Source organism: Orcinus orca, chromosome 3, assembly GCF_937001465.1.
Source record: "Orcinus orca chromosome 3, mOrcOrc1.1, whole genome shotgun sequence".
Taxonomy (NCBI): domain Eukaryota; kingdom Metazoa; phylum Chordata; class Mammalia; order Artiodactyla; family Delphinidae; genus Orcinus; species Orcinus orca.
The window spans coordinates 133,642,698-133,668,766 of record NC_064561.1 but is presented as its reverse complement, the minus strand read 5'-3'; the positions used below and the strand labels follow the sequence as shown (position 1 = coordinate 133,668,766).

At 35.5% G+C, this 26,069-nt stretch overlaps 1 protein-coding gene across 1 annotated transcript in view; it reads right to left on the bottom strand.

The window, feature by feature from the left end:
- Positions 1 to 26,069, bottom strand: part of ADAMTS6 (ADAM metallopeptidase with thrombospondin type 1 motif 6) — a 266,593-nt gene that overhangs the window by 20,541 nt on the left and 219,983 nt on the right. The window contains exons 20-21 of the mRNA XM_004270746.3: positions 15,129 to 15,258; positions 7,486 to 7,690 (exon numbers count right to left, since the gene is read on the bottom strand). Of these exons, the coding sequence (XP_004270794.1) occupies positions 7,486 to 7,690; positions 15,129 to 15,258 (335 nt within the window). The remainder of the gene's footprint in view (positions 1 to 7,485; positions 7,691 to 15,128; positions 15,259 to 26,069) is intronic.

Sequence of the window (26,069 nt, the reverse complement as noted above, 5' to 3'; positions counted from 1 at the left end):
TTATTTGGGAAGATGACAGCTTTGATTTACTTTTAGGTAAATCAACATGTACCAGTTGTGGGATGGGAATGTCTTCTTGAACAATGTACACACCCCTGAGTGGCTTTGTCAGGGGTAAACCTTGAACCTGGTTCATGTCATGGAAAGAAAGAAAAATATTAAAATTCTTTCAGGTGTAAATCAAGGATCTCATGAACACTCTTCATCACAATGAATGTGGTAACGGAGTGCATTTCCTTCAACTTAGAAAACATTACATTAAGATGCATTTTGAAGGAGAATAACATCCAGTTCTTTCCAATATGGTTCCAAAAAAGGTTTTAGTTAGGGATTTAGAAATCAAGAGAGAAATTCCCGATCCCTGTTATTCTTTTTCACAGCCAAATCAACATCCTTATTTCTAGCTGCTGCCTCACTCTACCCATATACTCAGTCATCTGTTGATTTCTCTTTGTCTCCACTGCCACTAACCTTACTACAGACAAACATCACTAGCTACGTGTAACATTTCAATGGCTTTCTAACAAGTCTCCTGTTTCTTGTTCTTTCCTCACTCCAATCCACTCTCTAAAGCACAAATCCAGTTATATTCTGTTCTGATTTTTTAAAAAATCCTTCAGTGGTCTTCAAGATAAAAATTCAAACTCTTTAAATATCTTACTATACACTGATAGGAAGCCTCTGCTTACCTCTTCAGATTCACCTCTCCATACTAAACAAGATACAGTATTCCTAGTGCCAGCCCAGTGCCAGGCACAGAGCTAATGCTGCTGCTGCTACTACTATGACTACTGCTGCTATTAATAATGATAATATTGATAGCAGCTGCCATTTAATAAACACTCTAGATAGCTGTGCTAAGTGCTGTAATTCACACAGTCTTCACAAAAATCCTGTGAGATGACAATTATTGTTCTGTTTTTAAAATGAAGAAACAACCCAGAGTAAGTGATTGGTCCAAAGTCATGCAGTGTTTAAATGACAGACCTAACGTTACCACCTACTTAGTGCATGTCAAACACTACACCACGTACTTTGCACATATTATCTCATTTAGTCCTCACAACAACCCTGTCACTTTATATATCAAGAAACCAAGACATGCAACCCCATCCTGCAATCATGCATTCTGTAGAATGAATAAAGCCCTGATTCGAGTCTCTTGAGCTTGTCCCACTTGTGTCTGGTCCTCTTGACTTCTCACTAAGTCTCTTCCACCGTCCACCAGTGTTAGAAGACACAGCCTTAGGGGATTTCTGTCACTCTCTTAATGCTTAATATTATTATTGATAATGATACCACTACTACCTTGTATTCCATTAGAGCTTCACAGTTCACAAAATACTTTCAATACATTATTCTCATATAAGTTTTTGAGTCTTGTCACAGGAAAGTTTAGGCAACTTAATCGAGGTTAAACAGATAGCAAGTGGTAGAGCTGGAACTAAATCCTAAGCCTTCTGATCTATACTTTAGCTCCTAGCATTGGCAGAAACAAACTCTTGAGAATACATAAGAAGTATTAATTATTATAAAAATAAATGAGATAAAGTACAAGGGTATGGAAGGGTATTTCAGACTTTAGGGATAGAGGCAGAAACACGTAGGATGTACAGGGAATTCAGTTTAGTATTTAGTATTCAGTTTTAGTATTTTGAGGCTATGATTAATTTTCTATATTGGGAAAATTTACTGAAAAAGGCACTTGTGCCATTCCCCTTCCCTCTTCTCATTTTAAAAGCATACATATGTATATTAAAGACTGGGACAAAAAAATGTCTGTCTGTGTATAACTGAATCACTTTGTTGTACAGCAGAGATTGGCATAGCATTGTTAATCAACTCCACTTCAATACAAAAATTAATTAAGCCTAGGACATAGGTCTCTTGCTTATTCTAATATCCTTTTCCAGTAGCAAGAAGCTTCTGCTATTATTTTAAGACTGAAGTAACATCTAGCGGTCTTTCCTAAGAGCCTATGCCGAAGTCCTGCTTACAGTTCTGGGAGGCAGACAATGCAAAGACAGACAATTCATTCATCTGTGTCTGAGAAGTCCCCAGGGAATCAAAGACAAAAAACAGATAAGATTGATGATAATAGGGAGAAGAATAAAAAGAGAAAGCAACATTGAAATTTATTAAGTGCCAAGCAGCGTTCTAAGTCCTTTGCATGTCACAATCTACCTAATCTTCATGGAAACCTCACGAAGTGCTGTTTTCACACCCATTTTACTAGTGGGAAACTGAAGTACTGAGAAGTACAGATAAATTCAGATGGCAGCTCTGAAAAAGATAATGCTCTGAAAGGTAAATGTACAAAGACACAAACCCTCTGTGGGACAATGTGAAGTTATACGCAAAGCTTAACATATGTCATCTTCTATCGAGGCAAGAAATAATTAAGAAAATTATAGCCCAAGCTCCACTAAATAAGTCACAGATATTCTATCCTATAGCACTGGAAGTAGAGATCATCAACTGGATTCTCAAAATAGTGAATGACTGAAAACTACATACTGATTCAATGAATATACCAGCCCTGAGCCCTGCAGATCTAGCCACAAATATTACATGTCTATAGCTGGAATCTCAACTCTGGTCTCTGCAAATATTGCACTTCTAGAGCGTGACTGTAAAATGAAATGTCTAAAAATTGCTTGTAAAAAATAGTAAAGCCACAGGGATGCCACTTAGACCAACTTCGTTTTAAGTAGAATTCTATCCTGCAAATTCTTCTGACCTTATGTCAGAGATGTTCAAGCAGAGACATCCCTCAGCTTGTTCTTATTTTTGCTTCTTCCCTCTGCTTTATTTAGCTTACATTACATCTTTGCCTCTCTAGCCTTCTGATGAATAAATATGTTTATCTATCTGACAGCCTCAGTTTTATTTAGCTACCTAAAAAAATACGAAATCCTAGAAAAGCAAGCTGCAACCACACTTATGTATATGATTAATAGGCATTAAATTAATCATAAGTGATTCAGAGCATGTTTCAGAGATAATCATTAGTCTATACCCATGTAAAGGGTATATTTTTTACACACTTTTTGAGTATGCAGTAAAATTCATTAGAAATAATTAGAAATTGAATACTTAGTAATAAAAAGTCATTTTTTTAGACTAAAGTCTAGTTATAAATATCAAAATTCATTCAATTCATTCTTGTAATAAACCATTAGGTAGCTGGGTGGAAGATAATTCAGCAGAAAATGATTCTTTAGTAAAATTACTTCTCTCACTATTTCTCCTCATTGCAGATAAATATCTTTTTCCTTCTTTTATTCATATAATCAGAATCTTACAATTATTTAAAATCTGACCAGACCATTTGTTTTTTGTTCTCATCTCAGTGGGATATAGGAGGTGATTTTTATGAGAGATACATTTATACTTCAGTTCAACATTCTATGATTAAGAAGCAAAAACATATTTTGCAGAAAAAACATTTGAAACCACACCAGGGAAAATAATTTGGCTCTCACTTGTAAAGGATAGAAACATTAACATTTTGGGGTTAGCCTGAATTCTCTCTGGAGAGGTGGGTTTAATTTACTTAGTTATGGCATCAGAGTAGAACCTAGGAGTAAACAAGGTGACAGCACAAGTATCTACTAAAACAAAGAACAGTGCCTCGGTAGGAAGATTGCCCCCGCCCCATCCTTCTTAAAGTAATGCTACCTAAATGTAAATCCCATCAAGTCAATTGAGTATGATGCCAGTCATCTATTTGTCCAAGAATAAGTACAAGAAACAGAACTTTTTCAATGGGTACTCTGTGGAGTCAAAAGAAACCATTCCTATACATCAAAAGAATGGCTAAGGATTGCTGGAGCCCATTCACAGTACACAGCAACACTTTAAGAGTCACATGCCAAGAGAGGGCAAAAACAGAAAGCCATTTAAGTCCAACATAGCATGGGTGATCCCAGGAGTGAGGCTAAATTGTAGGAAATGGGAAAGCCATGGCTTCATTAGTTTCACAAAGACTGCAGAAGAGCCATTTTCCACCAAGGCAATTTGGCTTAAATTTTTTTTTTTTTTTTTTGCCATAAGCACTGGGTGAGTTTCACTGATGGGGAAAATGAAAACGGTTCCTGGCTTTGCAACAATGGAAATTTTACATTAGAGAAGCCAGCAAAGAAAAGAAAAAGGTCAGAGGGTACATTCCTCTTACTGAAACATGTTTTCACCAGTTGAACCTCACCCTTGTGATTAGCAGAGCTCAGACAGCTGATATTTGGAATTGGGAAGGGGGCAGAAAGAGGAGGGAAGTTTTCATGGGCGTGTGAAAAAGATATCGTGTGAAACATCTTTGCAAAAGTTAAGTGAAAGAGGTTGAACACTGCCTGCTCTTCTGCTGGGACCTCCTCTTTTCATTAGTGTGAGATGTTACATTCCTCTGAGAAGAACAGGTTCCTTGTTCTCACTTTGTTCTCCATGGCTACTCAGACATTTTTTTTCACTTAATGCTATTTACTTTTACTTATTTTTAACTTATCTAGAGAAGAGATAGGTTTTATGGTAAAGGGAAATGGAAGGGTGAGAGTGCACCCTCTCCTTTGGAAAATAAACAGGAGAGACTGAATGGGGACAAAAATCATCTCTTTCCTCCTGAACAAAGGATGAAGATGATGATATAGATGATGTTCAACTAGAATCTTTGAGACGGCAATGGCAGGATTTCCTGACTCATGCTCACCCCAGAATAGTTTTCCTGTGTTGTCTGTGGAGAGACAACAGGCACTATTTTTTGGTTTTTTTGGAAGTGATAGTCCCAACATGTGTACTCTATGCCCCCAGCTCCACTTCTCTCCCCTAAGCTTTGACTCAGCTATCTTAAAGAAGATAACAGAAATGTGATTAAAAGTCCCCTTAACTTAAACATATTTCTCCAGGCAGCTTCCAGGAGTACCTAACAGCCTCGCAGAGCCATTTGAGCAAGCCACTTCTAAGACTGGGTAGATGAGAAGCAAAATGCTAAAAGTAGGGTAACTACAACCTGTATGAAGTTGAATTAGGAAGAAAATCTTAAAATGGTATTTGGAATGGAAACATACAGTAATATATATAATCTATTCCTTAAGGTGATTATATTTGGTGTTTTATGTTAAAAATATAATGATACAGAAAAATGTAGGTCCAGAGACCAATGCGAAGTGAGTCTGCACATGAGAAGATTTTGGCGTTTTAGTGGTCAGCAGAAGTTTTTTCTAGTTTCTGGTTTTGAACTTGTTGATTTTTCTCCACTTTTTGTAGAATGATAATATGGTATAAAGTTCTGTATTCAAGCCTTCTTGTTACCTATCACTACTTTATTCAATCTTATCTTCCATTTATTCTTTAAATTTTATTTTATTTATTTATTTATTTATTTATGGCTGTGTTGGCTCTTCGTTTCTGTGTGAGGGCTTTCTCTAGCTGTGGCAAGTGGGGGCCACTCTTCATCGCGGTGCGCAGGCCTCTCACTATCGCGGCCTCTCTTGTTGCGGAGCACAGGCTCCAGACGCGCAGGCTCAGTAATTGTGGCTCACGGGGCTAGTTGCTCCGCGGCATGTGGGATCTTCCCAGACCAGGGCTCGAACCCGTGTCCCCTGCATTGGCAGGCAGATTCTCAACCACTGCGCCACCAGGGAAGCCCTCTTCCATTTATTCTTTAAAACAAATCCTTTTCTCCCACTCTACTTTCACCACATGATCTTTGCGTTTCTGTTCAGTTGTTTCTCTTATCAGGAATACTTCTCCAGTTTCTTGTTCTCTTCCCTACTTCAAATCTTACACTCCTACAACATTCAGTTCAACCCCCATCAACTAAAAAGCCTTCTGAGCCTACTCCAGGCTATTCTGACCTTCTCAGCTCTGAATTTCTGTATCACTTATACATTTATACCTCACAATCCACCATTTTGTTAAACACTGTCTTATGTTATTCTCTTCCTGCTTCATGGATATTTCTTATTTTCCCAAGTTCTTGAGATTCTTCTGAATTCTCCATAGCTCCTATCCCAATGTGGTTAGAAAGTACCCAGTTATACTTACTGACTTGGCCTGAAACCCTAAAAATGTTGCAGCCAATTATCAGGTCTTCCATTAGGATTTTCCAATAACAACGTTGCCATCATTATCAAAGACTATTTATGAACTTCTATAAGGGTTTTGGGCACTGACTTGCAAGTAAAATAACTACTAACATGTGTACAATTCTGTAAAATGTCTTGTCTTTATCACTGGATTTTATCTTCCAAATGAATGTAGGAGTTAATCCACCCACTGTTAGGGAACAGAAGAGTTCATACTGTTTTCCATAACCACTGAATAATACTGAGAATATCTCTACATTTGATTGAAACACAAATAAAAGTTAGGTAGGCAGAATGTAATTACTGAAGCTGGACTATGGCCAGGAAACTTGGAAGAACACTCCCAACTTCTGCCAAAGATTCCACAGATAACCACAACTGGTCAGAATCTCCATTTCCATGTACCATCTTAAACACAGGTCTCTCTTTTAGCCCTGTGCCTCTAGCAAAATAAGGCCACTCAAGCAGTAAGATTCATAGGGAGAAAAGTTACATCCAGAGGTTCCTAAAGAACAATGTTTAATTTTTTTCTGTTGTTTATTTTTTGACAAACTTATGAGGTCTACAGGAAATACCTAAAGCAAGTACCACAATGTTTCCAGCAGGAAATGCATCCTGTTTTGCTAACTTAGAAAAATGACCTTTAGTTATATAGCCAGATACTCATTCTTTCTAACATTAACCAACACTACAGAAGGATTCAGTTCTTCTTTAGGAAATGTAGAGAATGGTACAGTGTGTATATTGTATATGTCTCATGCAGGATGAAGAGTCAAGAATTAACTCTACCTCTTACCTCATTTTTCATACGACCATTTTTCTGAGGCCTCGGGATTATATCAGACTTTTTATATGTACATGTATGACAGAAAAACATTATCTTAGTCAGATCTTCCTCAATGATCATATAAGTGGAGGTAATGATAAAATCTGAATTTGACTTTTTGACAGTTATAACCCTCAACTCCGTGTTTCTTCCCCAGAAGCAATTAAAATATATATAGATATATAACATGTGATGATAAATTAAACTCATATGTAAGAGTTATATGGTTAGGCTGGAACATTACTTGGAAAAAAAGATATAACATATCACTAATTCTGAGCTTATAACGCTGTTCAAGAATAGCAATGAAGAAGAAAACCCACTTATAATATTCTCTCAAATACACTTCAGGCTTGTTTTTTAATTAAATCGACGACTAGTTTCTCATTGATTTTCCTTACTCCAAAAACCTTTACTTCCTGGCAAGCAGCAAAAAAATATAACATGGCCAAATTCAGAGTTATGCAGCCCTTACTTGTTGAGTTCTAAGGCACTCACATGCTCAGGTGTCCTTAATATTAAATGCTTTGGTATTGATAGCTAAGACATCTCAAAACATACAGCCTCAGATTTCCTTACTTCTGACCAGTCCAAAGCCACCCACTGTGGTGGACATGACTGGTTGTTGCAGGGCTCTTTTTCAATGGGCCGGTGTGTTAAACAACCACTGTAGTCCAGTGTCTCCTCCTCAGAAGGTCCAATCTTCCTGATGCAGAGCACTGCCCTTGTGCGCATCCCTCCATCACAAGTCTTGCTACATTCCAACCAGTCCCCAATGAACCACCTGCAACAAGAAGTGGAAGAAACACAGAAAAGCATTCCCTCAGTGCAGCCAGAGATTTCAGCAGAGTGAAGGCACTTTCTCAGTGGACTACCTCCTCTTCTCAGAAGAGCTAACATTTCAGTGTCAGGTGATGTGACAAATGACAAATGGAAGAACTGCTAAGGAGAAGATAACCCACTGTCGGCTGCCTTCTAGAGCAGAGTGCATGAGCTTTGGAGCAGGCAGAACCCAGGTTCAAACAAGCAATGCATTATGTGTTTTTAAACCTCTTTTTGTCCTTTTTTTTATTAATTTCTAAAACGAGGATAATGATATCAATCATGAGATTGTCCTGAGGAGTAAGCAAGTAACATATGAAGCTCCAAGCCATGTGCTGGTAAATGGTAACAACTGGTTCCTCATGGGAGGGAGGGAGTCCTGATTTGTTGCATTTGTCAGTTTTTGTGGTATAAATACTTCACTATGGCTAATTTCAGCCTATCACCTTGACATACTGAACACGAACAAGAGAAGATATGCTAGTAATAGGGTCTCAGGAGCTTCTAACAGTGTCTAACACACAACAAACAAGAAACAGTAGCCATTTTTATTATTACATTGAGGCAGGTTCTCCCTCAATTGAGGACTTTGTGATAAAACCACACTACAGGAGCTAGGGATTTGTTTTCTGCTTCCCAGAAATGAATGTCATGCTCTGCATAAGACAGACGTCTTTATTGTCCTCACAGGGTCAGAGATGGCCCAGGTATCCATCCAGAAGACTTGAGAGTCCTAAAAACTCTGTGGTAAAAGCAGAGCCCTGAGCCAGCTCTGTGAAAACATGGAGGTCCCTTGCTTTGACCCCTTTACTCTTAAAAACAGCTTCTACAGAGCTAATGTGGGAAGAAAGAGAAATGTCTTAATAAATGAACATATCTCACATTTGTAGGTATACCACTCCTAAAGTCATCAATGAACTTTCATATATACAATTTCAGGTGTGTGTGTGTGTGTGTGTGTGTGTGTGTGTGTAGTATTTCTGCAGGACTCACTCTTTTGGGCACATTAATTGGTCCAAGGGTATGAATCATGATCCCAATCAGACCAATAAGAATTCAGCTTTAGAATTTTTATATCTCAACGATAGCAAAAGGGACGCTTTCCTTTCTGGTCACAAAGGTGTATAAAGATATAAGAGCTGATGATGGCCATGTCCCCTGTCAAGTGGAATTAGCTGATCTGAAAGAACGCAGAGGAGCTAGAGAGTCCTGCAGGTATTTGAGTGCTTGATTCCAGCCATTCCTGAAGCTAGGTCCACTCTTATGATTCCCTCAGCTTTATTATATAAACCAACAAATCCTCTTAAGCGCAGAAGCTAGCCAAAGTTGAAGTTGTGTTATTTCCAACCAGAGTCCCGACTGATATATTATTGTATTTAATGTAATGAATATATGCTGAATGCCTTCTATGCTCAAGGCACTGTGCTTTGTTTTACAGAAGAAAGTAAGACCCAGTGTTAGGAAAACAGTTCTCCAAAATCATGAAAAGTGCAATGATGGAGCTAGAACGAGATCCCCCATCAGTTGATATCCACTGGATTTCATTTATAACACTGCCAAATAATAGAATCCAGATCACAAGCATGAGGTCAAAAGACATTTTCTTCAATCCGTGCTTATAAATCACACATATATCCTAAATGGATATGCTCATGCTCTTGGTAGGAGAGTAACCAGAGAGAAGAGTATTAAAGTTTAAGAACAAATTTCACCTCTTTTCACGAATTTAGCTCATTTGTGCCAGTTTTGTATGTGGAAGATAATACCTTAGTGAAGTCAGAGTACTAGTATCCTAAATTTGAGCCTACACTCAGCCAAATATTGTTTATTATTATTTTTATTTTCTTTACTTACAGAGGGAAACCAGCATTTAGAAATATCATAATTAACCAGTTTCTCAAACTTAAAAATATATTTTGTCAAAAAATTAAAAATTTTCAACGTAAGATTTATTTAAAGAATGGCAATTTAATCCTGAATTAAAAAAATCTGATATTAACATTTTTTTTCTAAGTCATTTTCCAGAGGAGATTTAAAGTGATTTTCATATTCTTTCCGTTTTATTTTCCGCAGATGAACAGGATCCTAAGTTGTTAGTACCATTTTTGGTAAAGAGGAAAATGTGTATTGAGAATAATAACTTGCATGCCAGCCATAGTGAAACTCTGATTCAATTCGCAGCAGTGATTTCATCACCAAGATTAGGGGATAAAACAGCAATGTGTATAACTCAGCCACAAAAAGTTCAGTCATACCATCTCCAGCCATGATCTCATTAGGTCTCATAATGTAAGAGGGATGGAGGCCTTCAAATTAAACACAGGTGCCCAGAGTAACAGCAGTGATTTCAGGAGGTGTTGCTGTTTTTTTTGGTGCTCGAGGCCAGGGCCACCTCCGCCTTTTTATTCTTCGTCCTCTCTTTTATTGCCAACCATCTTTTAACCTAGATGTATCACTCTAGCATTTAACTCAGAATGTATGAAAGTAAAAATATTAACTACACTTCCAATTTTCCTTCTGACTTTAACTTTGATTTCAGGTTTCACATTCAGTCCCTGTTGCATCTTTATTGCTCACCAAATCATCCTTTCCCATGTCTCTCGAAAGGATTAAATCACCACCCAGTTATTTAAATAGTTTTGCAATTTTACCACTGCATCTATTAGTCCCAGTTTCACCACTCTCCTGTCTAGTGTAAGACAGACTGCTTCCTTCAACTTCATTCTCCATGTATTTGACCCTCTGATGACATTCTCCCTATTTCTCTTTTTCATCCTCTAGTTTCAGTGGTAAAATATGAGCACGAAAATTCTCTCTGAGACTATCAATTGCTGAATTATTATAATCTGAATAATACTGCGGCTATTTCTTTCTGAGCTGAAGACCCAGTGATAAAATTGTCTTCATCCTCACCAGGATGAAGAAGCTATACAGTTGGTGGGATTCACGTTTGAGTGTCTGAAATGAGTGGCTTGATGCAGCCTGTGTAATCTGATCTACATTATCTGTACCTTAAGAGGACAAACAATAATATTGAGGGAAGAGAATGAGATGATGGGAGTTGACTTATATGATTTCTATGATTCCTCCCAGGTCTTACATTTTGGAGTTTTATAGAGGACTCTGATGATCTTTCTCTAAACTTAAAATAACAGATTATAGTCATCCATGGGGTGAGGTGAAATGACTCAAAATAAAAAGATACTATTAAAGAAAACCTAGCCCCTGGGTAAAAATCTCTCTCCAGTCGGACCATCCTTTTGCCCTTTTGCTTATAATTCTTACTGTACTTAACATATTTTGCCTTGTACTATAGTTATTTTTATATGTATTTGCCCAATTAGATTGTCCTTAGGAAAAGGAACTATTTCCTAAGGCACAGTGCCTTCCATATCGCAGTTGCTTAAAAAAATGTCTTTTAATTCTTGGTCACAGTATTATCACAATGTACTGTATTCCATTGTTTTTACCTTTCTGATCTTCGCAAATTTAAAAATCACAGTAACATACAGGAATTATATTCAGTATCCAAAGACTCTTCAAATGAGGTCATATATACAAATATTCTTGCTATTAAAAGACAGTATAGTCAAAACTGAACTCTTGGCCTTTCTCTTTGGATTCCAACTCAACATTACTTCCTTTTCTTACAGTGGGGCACTAGCTTCCTATCAGTCATGCTCTTTAATATCAGCTCCTCCCTTTTCCTTTTCCTAATTATTTCTGCCTATGTCATGAATCCTACCATTTTCATTCAATGCCTCTAGAATTCTTGTTTTCTTCCTATCCCTAGTCACCTCACCATCTTGACTACTATTCTTTTTCTCATAAAAGAGTTGCTGCTCTGACCACATTACATTTTTCCAGCAAGGCTTCCTCTGGCCTTTCAAGGTCCTCCAAATAAACATTATTATTATTATTTCTTTACCAATGCTTCTTTTGTCTATTCTTCCTAGTCCCCTGTATTTTCTTTATGCAGAACAAGGATAAAACTTACTGCCCTCTATCTTTCCATATTCTACTTATAAAGTCTCCAATATGACTAAAGGACATTTAAAATATTTCATTAGATAATTTCTGATTAAAAAATACCATTTAGAATTTTAAATTAATGGTATTGGGAAAACAATAATATTTGAAAATAAATATAGATCCTTTTCTCAAAGCAGGCAAATATATTTCAGATAGAGTTTACCTTAAAAAAGAACTTTGAAAGTATAATCATAAAGTGGGTAAGGCCTTCATAACATTATACCAATGAAAGAAATAAAAGTTTGATAGTTTTCCTACATAGTATTTAAAAACTTTTATAAGTAAAAATAGATCATAACACCATAATATGGGAAATATATAACAAACTAGGAAAAAATATGTCTAAAATAGTTAATATTCTTAATACATTGAGTTAATACAAATCAATAACAAAATGATAAACTCTTCAGTAGAAAAATGGGTCAGGCCATGAAGAGCAAAAAAGAAGTAATACAAATGGCCACTGAACATAATTTTTAAATGTTCAGCCTCACCAGCAATTCTAGCACAAAAAATAAAATAGCAATTAGATATCAAGGGTTTTTCTTCCCTATAAAATAGTTAAAGATTGTTTTTAAAATAATACCTGGTGTTGTTCAGTTCAGGAAAATGACAGTCATATACGTACTGTTGGTGGGAATATACATTCATACATTCTTTCTAGAGAGCAATTTGACAGTTTGTCTCAGAGAGTAAAATATAATTCCATTTGAACCAGAAATTTTATTCCTATTCATTTAGCATAAGGGCATAATTATAGAGAGCAAAGTTTTAGTAGCAAAAATGGTTAATGCTGTGGAATAGAAAGGGATCAAAAGCTAGGACCCAGACAAAATTGTTCAACAGTGGAAAACCAATTTAAATAAATAATGACATATCTACTAAATGTTGTAGATGATGTTTAATGTTCAGAACAACATAATGTTCAATATGTTGAGAACTGACTACAAAGCATCATAAATAATATAATTCCATTTTTTTATATACATGTGCCTATGTAGACATAGAAAAAGATGAAATATATAGATCAAAATATTAACAGTGGTCTTACAATATTGTGTCTTTTTAGTTTCTTCTTTCTACTTATCTGCATTTAAAAAATTTTACGCTTTAATGTGTATGACAAAACCCAAATATGATTATTACATTGTCATCTGAAAAACCTTCTCTCTTCCACAATCATTTAAAGTCTTATTGAATTCAGTAGTTTTTCAGTGAGCCTTATCTCTATAATACCAATGCCTACTGGGAATCTTATTACATATGACAACCATTCTGAATAATTAAGATTTCCTTTTTCATAGTCTGAATTCAAAGGAATAAAGAAGAAATTAAAAAGGAACTAAGAAAAACTGGACTGATAAAAGAGAAATATTTTAAATACGTATCATTAGATCTTTCCAACAAAGAAAACTGTTTGTCTAAATTTTCTATCTTTTTCAAATTCCATTTTCTTATCTCCAAACAAAAAAAGTTAACAAGTAACCTTTTATTTCTGAACTACAAAAGGAAGGGAAATATGAAACAATTTTAATTGCGTAGGTTAATTCCAATATGTCAATTACCCTTAAAATGTTAAAAAAAAAAATCTCCCATGTAATATACAAGCACATGATATATGGAATGAAATCACCAACCACTGGAACCTCAAAGGATGTTTGAATAGCATTTGAACTTAAACAAATAAAAAAGCTGAGGCCAAAATAGAACAGATGTAACCAGGCCCACTCAGATGCCTTAAATGGCTGATCATGACAAACATAATACTTAAAGTACTGAGTGTCGGGGAATTAATTTACTGGGTTGAGGCTACAATTATATGAAAATATGCTTAAGTTATTGGAAACGTCAAAAAATATCTTGTGGTTTTTGAGCATCACTTTGTTTTATATAGCTTTTCAGTTTCTCTTGAGATAAATTTATAAAAATAATTAGCAGAAGAAAGGAAAATAAAAAAACAAATATCTTGTCTTTGTAATACATATCATAGGTTGTATTTCTATACTTTCTCATGTCTGGCTTTTAAGGAGTTAGTTACATGGTGATCACATTTGAAAAAGAAGAGACATGAAATTTTAAAAGTCTTAGAATAAAAACTTCTATCACCCTAGATTCTGTGTTCCTTATTTGGTAGCTACTGCCCTAAACCTTTTCTAGAGACTAGGAGTGAATATTTCCCTTTAAAATTAAAACATTCAGGCAGACACTGACTTTGGATATTGAAAGTTCAAAGGCATTATTATTTTGGAACAAATATCAAGAAATGCATCTTGCTTTAACCATATTAGGGACCTGCATTCTTTATCCATTGCAAGTCCCAGATTTTTGTGACTCCACTTTTAGAAAAAGGCTTACTTCATTATAGAGCTCTCCTCTCCAGTTCTAGAGAGCTTGGAGTACATAATCTCATTTGCCTACACTCGCTTTCTTTATCAATTTCATGTTGGGATAATTAGCTAATCTGGGGGATAATGGTTACTCTGATTTCTCACACAAGAATGAAATGCCATTCACACATATTTTGTCTTGCTATTGTCAATCAGGCAAAATCTCTACAAAGATCGGTATTTTCAGGATTAACTCAGCATCTTTGTCCTTTTTCGCATAATTATTGCCTTTTGCTCAAACAAGAAACCTTTCTGTTCCTACAGATTACACAGTGTGGTCCACTGATAGCAGGTCTCATATTTTTAAGTTTAAATTTTTAAAAAGTCATCATTAAGATGGATGGGCTCTCTTCTTGTACCTCCCTTTACGGTGAGTTGTAACTGCTACATTAATCAACAGAAAGGGACTGAAGTACACCTCTAGGCCTGTGCTCTACACTCAGAAGACAGGATGCCTTAGGATGACAGAACTTAAAACTGGGTCAGCAAATTAAAGCACTGATACTCCATTACAGAACATTTCTAAACCATTTAAAATGTCTTTAAGCCTTTAGGATAAATATCTGGAAAAGATAGGACTGCACGCCAATCTACTATATTTTACTGGATCTAAGATACCATTATTTTATGTACCATTAAAGAAAAATAATGCCGATTATTATTGTAAGATACCATCAATTGCAAAATGAATCTAATTTCAGAGATGTTAAAATGCAAATGATATGTGCTTTAGAATTAATGAAATATGACAATTGCCAGCACTATGCCAGGATCAACCTATTGAAGTTCCTGCTTTAAAGGGGTTAATTACTAAGTCCTGTGGATAAATAGGAATCAAAATTCCACCCTCTGTGATGTTTTACCCCCTTTTCTCAGCCTAATTTATTTATATCGTATGAATGTATGTTTCCAAATAAGAATATCTAATGTTTTTCTCTTTGCATTTGAAGAAAATAATTCTCACTTCTTTCTCTTACTTACTCTGGTGGGCAGGGCTCAGTGTTGCAGGTTCTTTGATTTTCAGGTGGCTTACTATCAGGGTCACAGTAATTGTTCTGGACAATGGAGTTGTCGTCCAACCTTTTACAGACCACCTCCTGTCTTTGGACACCTTGAGAAAAGGAGGACATCATTAATTGAAGAGTAGTTTACCTTCCAGTAAGTTAGGTATGCATAGCTTTCCTCTGTGGGGGATCAACCTCACTGGATCGCTGCTGTCTTATCTGTTCCAGAAACATTTGACTGCTCCTCTAAAAAGGAGAGAAGACCTGGTCATTATATTGCAAATTTAGGCAAAATTATTGTTCTCATATTTAGAAACATAACTGTTTTCAAGTTCAGAAAAGAAACTATTGGTAATTTTAAACAATTAGTATTCCCATTTGTATATTCTTCTTCATGCTTTCCTTTAAAAAAAGAAACTTTATTTTCCCAAAATATTATCAGATAAAATGTATGAATATACATTTCAGTGCAAAACAATGGTTGGATATCTATGTAAAAACAAAACATTAGGGACAAATTTACTTTTTAATATTTTGTAGGACAAATCCAATCAATTTAGTCTTTGTTAGGAACACGTAACATTCACACATTTCATTTTTTCTCCTTCCATTTACAGATTTATTTCTCTGAAAGCCCACAAGTCTAGAATTTAAAGACTGCAGTGAGCCTCTTTAGACTGCAACCCATCAGTAATCTGTTTGCTTTGATAGAGTCGGCCCTTGTTGATTACACCACTGGCAAACAGATATACACATTTTCCATCAAATATTAACTTACAAAATACTTATCTCATTCTTAAAAATTGGTCTATGTAACCTGTTTGCCACAGCTAAAAATATTCTCATAAAATTTGTAAAATTCTAAATATATGTTTATTATTTATTGGCAAAGATATCCACCACACCTTGCTCACATTTCACAAAATACGAAGACACACACAAACACACTCTTATCTGTAAACATGCCTGGTGAATAGACTTTATGCAGATTCATTTTCTCTTCAGTGTGGAGGAATCAAAAGAAGCAAAGATAGGTGTATCAAGGTCTCAGAGGAAAGTCAATCTACAAGACAATGCTAAATGTTCCAGATCCTATAGAGGTAGCAGCTTACTCCCAGAATTGAAAATAAAAGCACAAACTAAGCTATCCCCCTACTCATCCATCCCATCTCTATAACCCGGTAGGCTAAATTACCTAGAACCAGTTATAAAAGCAGCATTAGCAGTATCCAAGCAACTACAGCTTCATACCTACCTAGCCCCACACAAACCTTCAGTTTTTCTTTTTTTTTCTCAGTTGCTTTTAGTAGTGCCCTAAAGAAAAGAGTTTGACCCCAAATTAGGGAAATCAATGTGAAACAGGACCATTCAGTGAAGGAAACTGTCACTTAAAGAGCTACGCACCAAATGCTTCCCCAAGGTCCCTTAAACATCCTGGGAGTCTGCAGGTGGGAGTACCTCAGTCATCATGTTTTGCACACTTCTAACTAAGCACTTTGAATTTAAAGATAGGGAAATCTCTTTCCCTGATGGCAAAAACCATTAAGTCCCATAGCCTCCATGATGGTGGTGAGCAGATGAAGAAGGTATATTTTATTACTTGCAGTGACCCAAGGCTCTTACTGATCAAGTTTTTTGGTTTTCCTAAATTTAGGGGTTTAAAATATAGACAAACAACTTACTTGCAAAATGTCTCAGAGTATGTGCTGTATTCATTCCATCCCAACCCCTTGAATAGGCCAAATATCTCAGTTTATGCGACAACAGTTTGGAATTTTTTAACTATTAAACTTTAGATTTTTGAGGGAAGAATGATTCACACCAGGCATAGCTTTGACCCATTCACAGATGTTCCACAGTATTCACCACATATCTCCTCACTGTGTCATTCCAGTGGGCAGATAACTAAGTCCATGTGATTCACCTGGACAAAAATCTCTATTATTAGTCATAGGATTCAACACCCACTGCCACAGTGGCTCAGAATAGCCATCTACCTGGGTTCAATACTTGCTCCTATCAGGAGGAGCAGGGAGGGGACTGCTTTTATAGGTTAGCATGGTTATTTTTTTAAATATCCATTCAAATATAATTATACTTGGAGGGGGGAGACTCAAAACATCCACTTACACAAAGGATTTACAACTTCAGCCAACTTTTATAAATACATTTAATAACTAAAAAAAGATGATTAAACTTGCAATAAGGAAGTTGGCATTCAAGCTAGTATCTCGGTTGTTTTTCAGAAAAGGATAAACTTTTTATTTTTATTTTATTTTACTGAGGGAGGATAAACATTTTCAACACTACAAAATGGAACTGATATTGCTTTATATAAGTGGCAGAAACATCAATTCAGTTTCTACAGGTTAAGATAAAATTCTACTTCCTTTAAAAATCGTAGAAATGTTGTTTGGTTATAATGACATTAGTTTTTAAAAGTAGCCTTTAATATAAAAGCAAGGCTTCTGCAATTTGAATCACAGATGAGATATTAGTTATTAGAGATAAGATTTACATTTGATTTTAAGATAAATTTTAGCCATGTATGATCTTGAAAAACTTCAGCTACATAACATTTATTGTTAAAAATTTGGAAAATACACAAAACCAGAAAGAACAAAATAAAAATTATCCACAATCTCATATCTTTGCTTTGGACCTTTATTTTTATTTTTTTTTTGCTGTACGCGGGCCTCTCACTACTGTGGCCTCTCCTGTTGCGGAGCACAGGCTCCGGACGCGCAGGCCCAGCGGCCATGGCTCACGGGCCCAGCTGCTCAGCGGCATGTGGGATCCTCCTGGACCGGGGCACGAACCCACGTCCCCTGCGTCGGCAGGCGGACTCTCAATCACTGCGCCACCAGGGAAGCCCTGGACCTTTACTTTTAAGGTTATTTTGTTCTTTGGTGGGATCCAGTAATTAATTTAAAATTACATAGTACACAAACTAAAAATGCCGGCTAGATATGGTTGGCAGGTCATTCATTCATTCATTCATCCATTCATTCATTCAATAGAGAATAATTACTGAATACAAGGCACTGTACTTCTTATGAGATATTGAGCTAAGTGCTGAGAATTACAAATTGACTTAATTTTGTCATGCCTCTCAGACTTCTTAAAAACTAGAATTTAGGATATTTGGGGGTACATTTCACTTTCATAATTTCAGAATGCTATTTTTTATGAAGTAAAAATTAAAGTCCTTGAATAAGCAGCTGAAATAACTGTATTTTACAAAGATGCATTTTCCTTGCATTCATCTTTTATTAATTTTCTTCTAAAATGTCATATTAGACAGTGTGGTATTTCACACTCGAGAACTGACTGACTATACTAGTAATCTATTCCAAACCTTCCTAAAATGCTGAACTATCTCCCTTCAATAGCACAAATCTCCTTCCAACTTTTACCCCCACACTTGGCAGGTTTACAGAATTTTTTTTTTTTCTTTTTAAATCAGCAGCAACAGAATAACTCTCTAAACCAATGCACCTAATTGGATGGATTTTTCAACACATACTTTTGGATTAAGGAGAATGCAGCTTTTAGCTTTAGAAAACACAGATCAACTGGAAATAATCTAAACCAAGTCAACAAGAGAAATGATTGAGTTTAGAATCTTTTTATATGATCAACCCTCTTGTACATAGCTTCTTTTAAAGTAATCTGTAAAACATTGCTAAGAAGTTGATTTAAACCTTTCAGGAATAATTACATCCAGTTACACAAAACCACTATGCTTTCAAATCTAAAGATGTATAGTTTATAACCCAAAACATAAAATGTCCGTATGACCAGTCAGTATATGCCTAATCAAAAACAAAATTCTGGTGGCTTAGTGCCCATATCCCCTGGAGATACGCAGGTGTTCTGCAGAATTTAATTGGTCAAACTTAAAATTGCACTAATTATTTTTTATTCTTAAACACCTGAAGTTACTGGCATGCAAATTCTATACCCAATTCTGTTTTTAAATGCAATTCCTCTTCCATGCTTAAAAAAAAAAAATTAATGGTTTCATATTACAAAATTTAAGTACAGAGATGCCATTACCAATATATATTTACTTTAAACTCTCTAAAATGGGTGTATCCTGTTTAGAGTCTTTTAATTTGCTTACCATTTTGGTTCTTTGATACCAAAGATGGTTCTTAACATGGAAATATAACTCTTATTTTTAGCCTGGAAGTTTAAATTTGTCAGATCTTATATTTAATTTCTGCTAAAAGTTACAGATGATCTACTTGCCCATTAAAGGTTCTGCTGTCCAATGGGAGGAAGGAGTACCCAACTTGAATCACTGCTCAAGCTACACATGAAGAAATGGCATTTAGTATTTTGAAGTAGCATACACCATAGGAAAATGAGCAAGAAGTCCACCAAGCTGAGAGTGAGTCCTATATGGAGCCCTTCATCTGTTGTGCTTACTCTAGGAAATGGTGATGGTTCAAGAATATAGGGTCTTTTGCTCAACAGCTGCAGAGCCAATCCTGAGTGAAGACTTTAGAGACCATTCCTCCTCTTCATTTCTTGCCTCCTTTTCAGTCCCTCTCCTACTCTTCTTATAAGCTGCTCAATGTTCTCATGTCCCATCTCTCTTCTTTCAGATAATTAAATCATTTAATAAGTTCATGTGTAACAATATTTAGCAGTTTATTGCTTTTCTCAGGGTAGTTCATCATTTTAAAAGTAGAGAGAGGGCACTTAATGCACAGAAATTACCACCTGAATCTCATTTGAAAGAGTGATATGTATTAAACCAAGAAGGATGTGGGAGAGGTTAAGGGCAAGAGAAAGATCTTCTAGGTCTTCTCAAATCTACTCATAAGAACCAGCATTTCAGTCCTAGACGATTCAATTGGTAAGTGAGCAGTCTGTAACTACATGTAAGTCAGTAAGGGAAAGACAGAAAGGAAAAGTGTAACTTTGGGATTGATGGGCTAATCAACATCTAGATAATTTAACCTAGTGGCAAAGCACATCCTATCTACCCAAGAAACAGTTTTCTGAAGAATAGGGGGGAAAAAGTTAATAAGTCAGAGCTTACAGTACAAATGTGGTTGGTGGCTAAGGCAACAATTTGCTTAACCACAGCATCCAAAGTAGCTAGCAACCAAGACAACACTATATAACCACAGTATACAGAGCATATGGCCAACAACATTAATTTAATCTAAATCTTCAGTGCAGATAGCATCCAGAGAGCAACAAGTGCCAGGAAAAAAATGTCTCTCTGCTCTGCCTTTCATGGCTGGAATCTGGCTGCTGTGCTGTGTGATTATTGGCCAGACATAAGCATTTGTAGGGCAGAGCAAAGCCCATCTGCCTTGGATCTAACAGCTGGCATCAGGGTACCAATCAGCTCCACCCATTTGCTTCCTTCTTCTCAAGAGCCTCCTGCTAGTTTTTATCTCCCAAAGGTTTTCTTTCTCTGCCTTTCCAGCATCTTCCCTTCTGTCTTAAGCAAAATTAAATGTCCCAAGGAAGCAGGATTAAGAAAAGGAGAATGCAGCTCTAAAAATATTTATTTTTCCAGAACAACTCTGTTTAGTGATGGTAAGGTAGGGTGGCACATACATATACTGCGTTTATGTGAAATCACACTATCCCTGGAGGGAATTCTGACTACTCATTATAAATTAACAGTAATCTCTTCCATGGAAAGGTCTAACTTAACTCATTGAATTCCTACTAAGTCTAAGCCATGGGTTTTCATTATCATAAGGGGGAAAATGAGTGAGACAGACTTGACCTCAATGAGATTACATTAATAATGAAGGGAGGGGATAAAACAAGTACCATTATAATTATATTATGGAACCTACCTTATCTAATAAAACAATGCACTTTCAGATGTAACGTTTCTAATTTAACAGTTCCTTCATTTTGTTATGTTGCTGTCTGATTTCTCCTTCCTTTATCTTCATGGATCTTAAGAACTCTTCTCATAGCCAAATGTCTGAGGTAATTCCCTTTCACTTTATCTTGTTACGATATTTTTTTCTCACTCTGACTTCTGTCATGTTTAGTTACTACCTCTTTTTGAGTTCTAGGCAGTTTAGATAAATGATCTAAGGCAAGTTTTCATTCTCCTTTGTAAAATGAGACCAAAAAATTAGATGATTTCTAATGTTCCTTTCAGATCCAAAATTCTATGAAAGTTGTCTTTTCTTTTTTCCTCCACAATTCAATTGTTCATTTTTCCCCCTTCTAGATCTGCTTTTCCCCTGTCCTCTACAGAATAATAAGTCTGGAAAACAGGCATTTGTTAGACTCCATTTGGTTCTGCGTCGTGTTTCAGAGTCTCATTTCTTAGCAGTGTGAGGTACGTATCAAAGGGGTTAGACATGTCAAGAGGCAGAACACTAACTAGAAATAGGATTTTGTGAGAGACAAGTTTCTTAATATAAAGAATTAACCCATATTATACTAAAAAGGAATTTCCATGAACTTCAGTAGGAGCTTATTTGTTTTGGGTATTTCATTAAACACTTTAGAGGAAAGATGCTGGAGTACAAAGAGGTCTTGAGTTTCTTCCTTATATTGTGATGAATTTATTACCAATAAGAAGCTTTTCTTTAATTATATATAGAATCCTTTTCTTGGAACCAAAGAGTAAATATTTCAGATTTGAATTATAACAAGGACACAATCATAAACAAGCTGTATAGTTTTAAACTAAAATCTTAATTTTATTTAGATAAAAAATGGGAATAATAATATCATAAGATCCTATATAATCAGGATGATAATGCTTATCATTACAAGAAGTTTAATTTTTTCCCAAAGTATTTTATGCATAATACCTTATAAAGATGCATAGTGTTATGATTGTCAAAAATGAGATTTGGGACAAAATTTCAGTGAAGTGAAACATGACCTGTGACACACAGATCATAAATACAATAGGAATGCACTTAAACTTTGGTTTCAGCCTTACCCAAGTTTTTCAGTGAGTAAGATGTATCCCGGCCCTATTCATGTTAGAGAAGAATATAATCTCTAAAGCAACAGAAATGAAATGGAAGAGGAAGGAAAACAGCATTAGGAGTGTTTTAGGTTAGCACAGATTTCTTGCCCTCAGTTATAAATCTTAACACTAGAGAAAAATGCAAGCCACAATATGCAAGGGTAAACAGTAAAAAATGTCAGGTTATCAAACCAAACTTTCATATGTAAATTTTTTTACAAGAAGTTAGAAAGCTTAAATTATATTGAAAATATACAGGAGAATTCAAAGAATTTTTTTAAAAAGTGTATTCTATAGGGGAAGCTACATGCTTAAGGAAAAAGATAAATAGAAATAATTATTAGAGACAAATAAAAGAAAAAAACATATTAACTTCCGAAGCATGAACCAGCCAAGAGCATGAGTTTACCTAGAGGAGTAGCCCTCTCAAGGGCATGTTGCAGGAGAACTGAGCCAGGTGCAATTGATGGCTACAGAGCATAGGCTTTTGGGAGCTGTGATGTTCACAGATGCCCTGCTCTGATGCCTGGTACAACTAATCCCATATGTTAAAGGGTACTCTTCCTTCTCAACACTGAAAATGAACTGAAAGAAGGGGATGATAGGAGAGAGTGAACAGGGGAATGCCACAGTCAATGCAATGATAGACTATTGTCTAGTCTTACAAATATTTTATTTTTCAAAGACCAAAGAGAAAATTACGGAATAATGAACAAAGCTGATGCAAATCTTTATTCCTTGTAAACTCAAGTCACGTTTTACAAGGGACGTGTATCATTAAAAATATCACAGTGATCTGTTTTACGTCTAAGTTTGGTATATACAGGAACCAAATGTAAAAGGACCCTCATAATTTCAAACAATAGTACAACCTCACACAGAAAATATCTTTTATAGGGAATTTTTCTTAAAAACTAATTATATAACTATATTTCTTCAAAGGGAAAGAAATGACAATGACTAAAGGGCTTTCAATTATTCAAACTAAAATTTCCATCTGGTATCTTTTACTTAACTCAAAGTAAATTTTGGATGGTAATTCCTAAATTAAAGTGAAGTAAACAATTATAAGATTTGACTTATTAATGTCTATTTTGAAACTTGAAAAACAATTGAATTTTGTTTTCCTCTGTTCCATTTTGGGACCCCTCTACTTTGAGTTTCTTTCCAAGTTAAGTGAATATGTCCTTTATAAGCTGCAATACAAGTGTTAATGGTCAGTTGACCATTATTAGTGATGTTAAATATGTTAGCCATGTTGGAATTAGCAAAGAAATTAAAAGGACATCTGTGAATATGTAAAGCATTTGCCTTTGTTTTATCTGGTACTTTGAGAGCTATTCTCTTTCAGTCAGATATTAGTATTGGCAAAAAGACTGCATCATATTTTTCTAATAATTACTTTTTAAAATTGTTAGTTTAGAATGGACTTACGTACTTTTAAGTGCACAATTATAGTTCTGTTGTATCATTCTTGGAAACAATAAAATATGTAACATTAACATAAAGTGCTTCCATAGAAACAATGTAGAAATATCCAGCTTTCTAAAGGGGCCAGGTAATCTGCATGATAGATTCATTAAAATAATTTGAAAAGTCTATTATTAATAAATGGAATAGTGTGGATTATTACATAAACTTGTTAGGTAGTAAACTGCAAGGGAGAATTTGCTATCAGGGGCTCTTTTAAATATATAGTTTCTTTTTCTTTTCTCTCTCTTTTTTCTTTCGCTTTAATCACCCACTAACCTGAAACTGAACTAACAGAGACAGAGGAAGGAAGCATATTCAGGAGGGCACATCAGAAGAAATACTTAATACAGATATGAAGGGGAAATTTACATATTACTCAAAACCTCTAGTTTCTTAATGGAAGTGCAGAAGAGTCTCCATTTTTAAACTCTGAACATCACCAGGACCCTGAATAAGGAGTTTATATGCATTTTTTTCCTCTTAGGAAATGAAGTTCACCATCTACTGAAAGGAAGTTAGGTGACTAATTTTTATCCAACTTTACTGACACTCATTTGAAATCAAGAGTTCTCAAACTTTCCTGGTTCACAGTACTCTTAGTGTCCCAGTACTTTTTTCACAGGCAGAAAAAAAAAAAAAATCTGAGTTTCCCTTATTTCCCTCCCAGGCAGAAAAAAAAAAAAATCTGAGTTTCACTTATTAAGTAGTTAGGTCCAAACAACTCAATAGTAATAATTTGTATGGTGTATGACCGTGTCACTGTGTTTCTATTGAAAACGTACAATATTCTGCAGTGCCTCTGTGAGTCTGCTGTAGTGTCCTGGGGTACTATGGGGCATTGTGAAAAATATGGCCCTAAATCAGGAAAATACAAATAGTACTTGGAAACTATGTAAAGCATCTTAAAAATCTTAAAGAGTAGAAACCAGTTTCAATATGTATAAGAATCCAGGTGAGCCAGGTGAAACCACAAAAAGTAAAATAAAAAGAATTTGCCCTAGTTAAAAAGAGGAAAAACATAGAAAATTTTTTTAAAACTTATATGCTACACACACACACACACACACACACACACACACACACACACCACATTAGGCTTAAGATGCCATCCAGGGAAGAAAAAGAATAACAAATAAAACAAGCATCTTTATAAAATTTGAGCGTCAAGCACACAATAAAAATTAATTAGGCTATGTAAATGTAAAAGAAAAAGTAATAACATTCTAAATGGTCAAAGACAGTTGATTAGAAACATTCCTGAAACACTCCATTGTATAAGTAAGAAAAATCTGTGCCCTTTGATCTTCAAACAAAATCAAAATTGCCTCTAAAAATAAACCTGTCTCCCCCTCCCAGACTTCCATCTAAGCATAGCTTTAGCTTATCTTTTTTTTTACCCCTGAGCTGCTAAGCAATGAATGTTTAGCAGAGAGATGCCTTTGTCAGCAGAAACCTGACCAAATTGGTATGCAATTTTTTGTACAAAGAGAAAGAAAAGCCTAGAAAAAACAGTTTGAAGAAAGTAATCAAAAGTGTCAGTAGAACTGATTGCAGGACGAAGACTGTTTATTTACAGTATAAATGTAAAACTAATACATGAAAATACATATGTATTTCTGACCTTTCTTTGCACAACTAAAGGATCCTTAAGGTTTCTTTCCTAACAGAACAGGTACAACAGTACAGCATCAACTCTCAGTTAATTGGTTTTGGAAGTTTTGCTTTAAAGCCTAAGGGTTGTATTAAATAAGAGGAGGAGTTGGGGGGGGGGGTCGGGGAGAAGGGTGGGGGTGGAAGGGGAATGGTTTGAATAGTGGGAAATGAGAGCACATCCAGAAAGATAGGGGAGGAAATTATCATGAATACTGCTGCATTTTGCAAAAATTCATTCCCTAACAAAAACAACAATTTCCTAAAACAATAAAAGGACTTCTCTGATTACAACTATAAGTCACAAAGAGAAAAAAAAAGTTTGTTATCAGTTTTCACAAATGTTGAGTTAAAACAGGGGCCTCATATTCTGACTTGAGTCTAAATTAAAGTTGGTTAAGTACATAACCACTTATTCATTTTAGCTCCCTAAGTACCACAGAAACTTGAAATGAGAAGAAAGAATTTTGGAAAATCTGTTTAGCACAATTGCACTTGATCTTAGCCAAAAGGCCAAGAAATGATATTTAGCACAATTTCGGTCAGTTTTGAAAGCATTAATTAGATGCTTATAAATGATCTATCAGGTAAAGAAGAAAGCATGTAAATAAACTAAACTACAAAAATGCTTTCTAAAGGCATGTTGAAGGCCAATGGCCACACTAAACAAAATTATGAAATTAATTGGTATTCTACCACTTTTTTCATTTCCTTCTCTGATGTCCCTAGCTACTTTCCCACCCCAGATACTTATACCTAAATCGTTTGCATTCCACTAGTAGCCAACTAATAACAGAGGTGTGAGTTAGTAATGCTCCC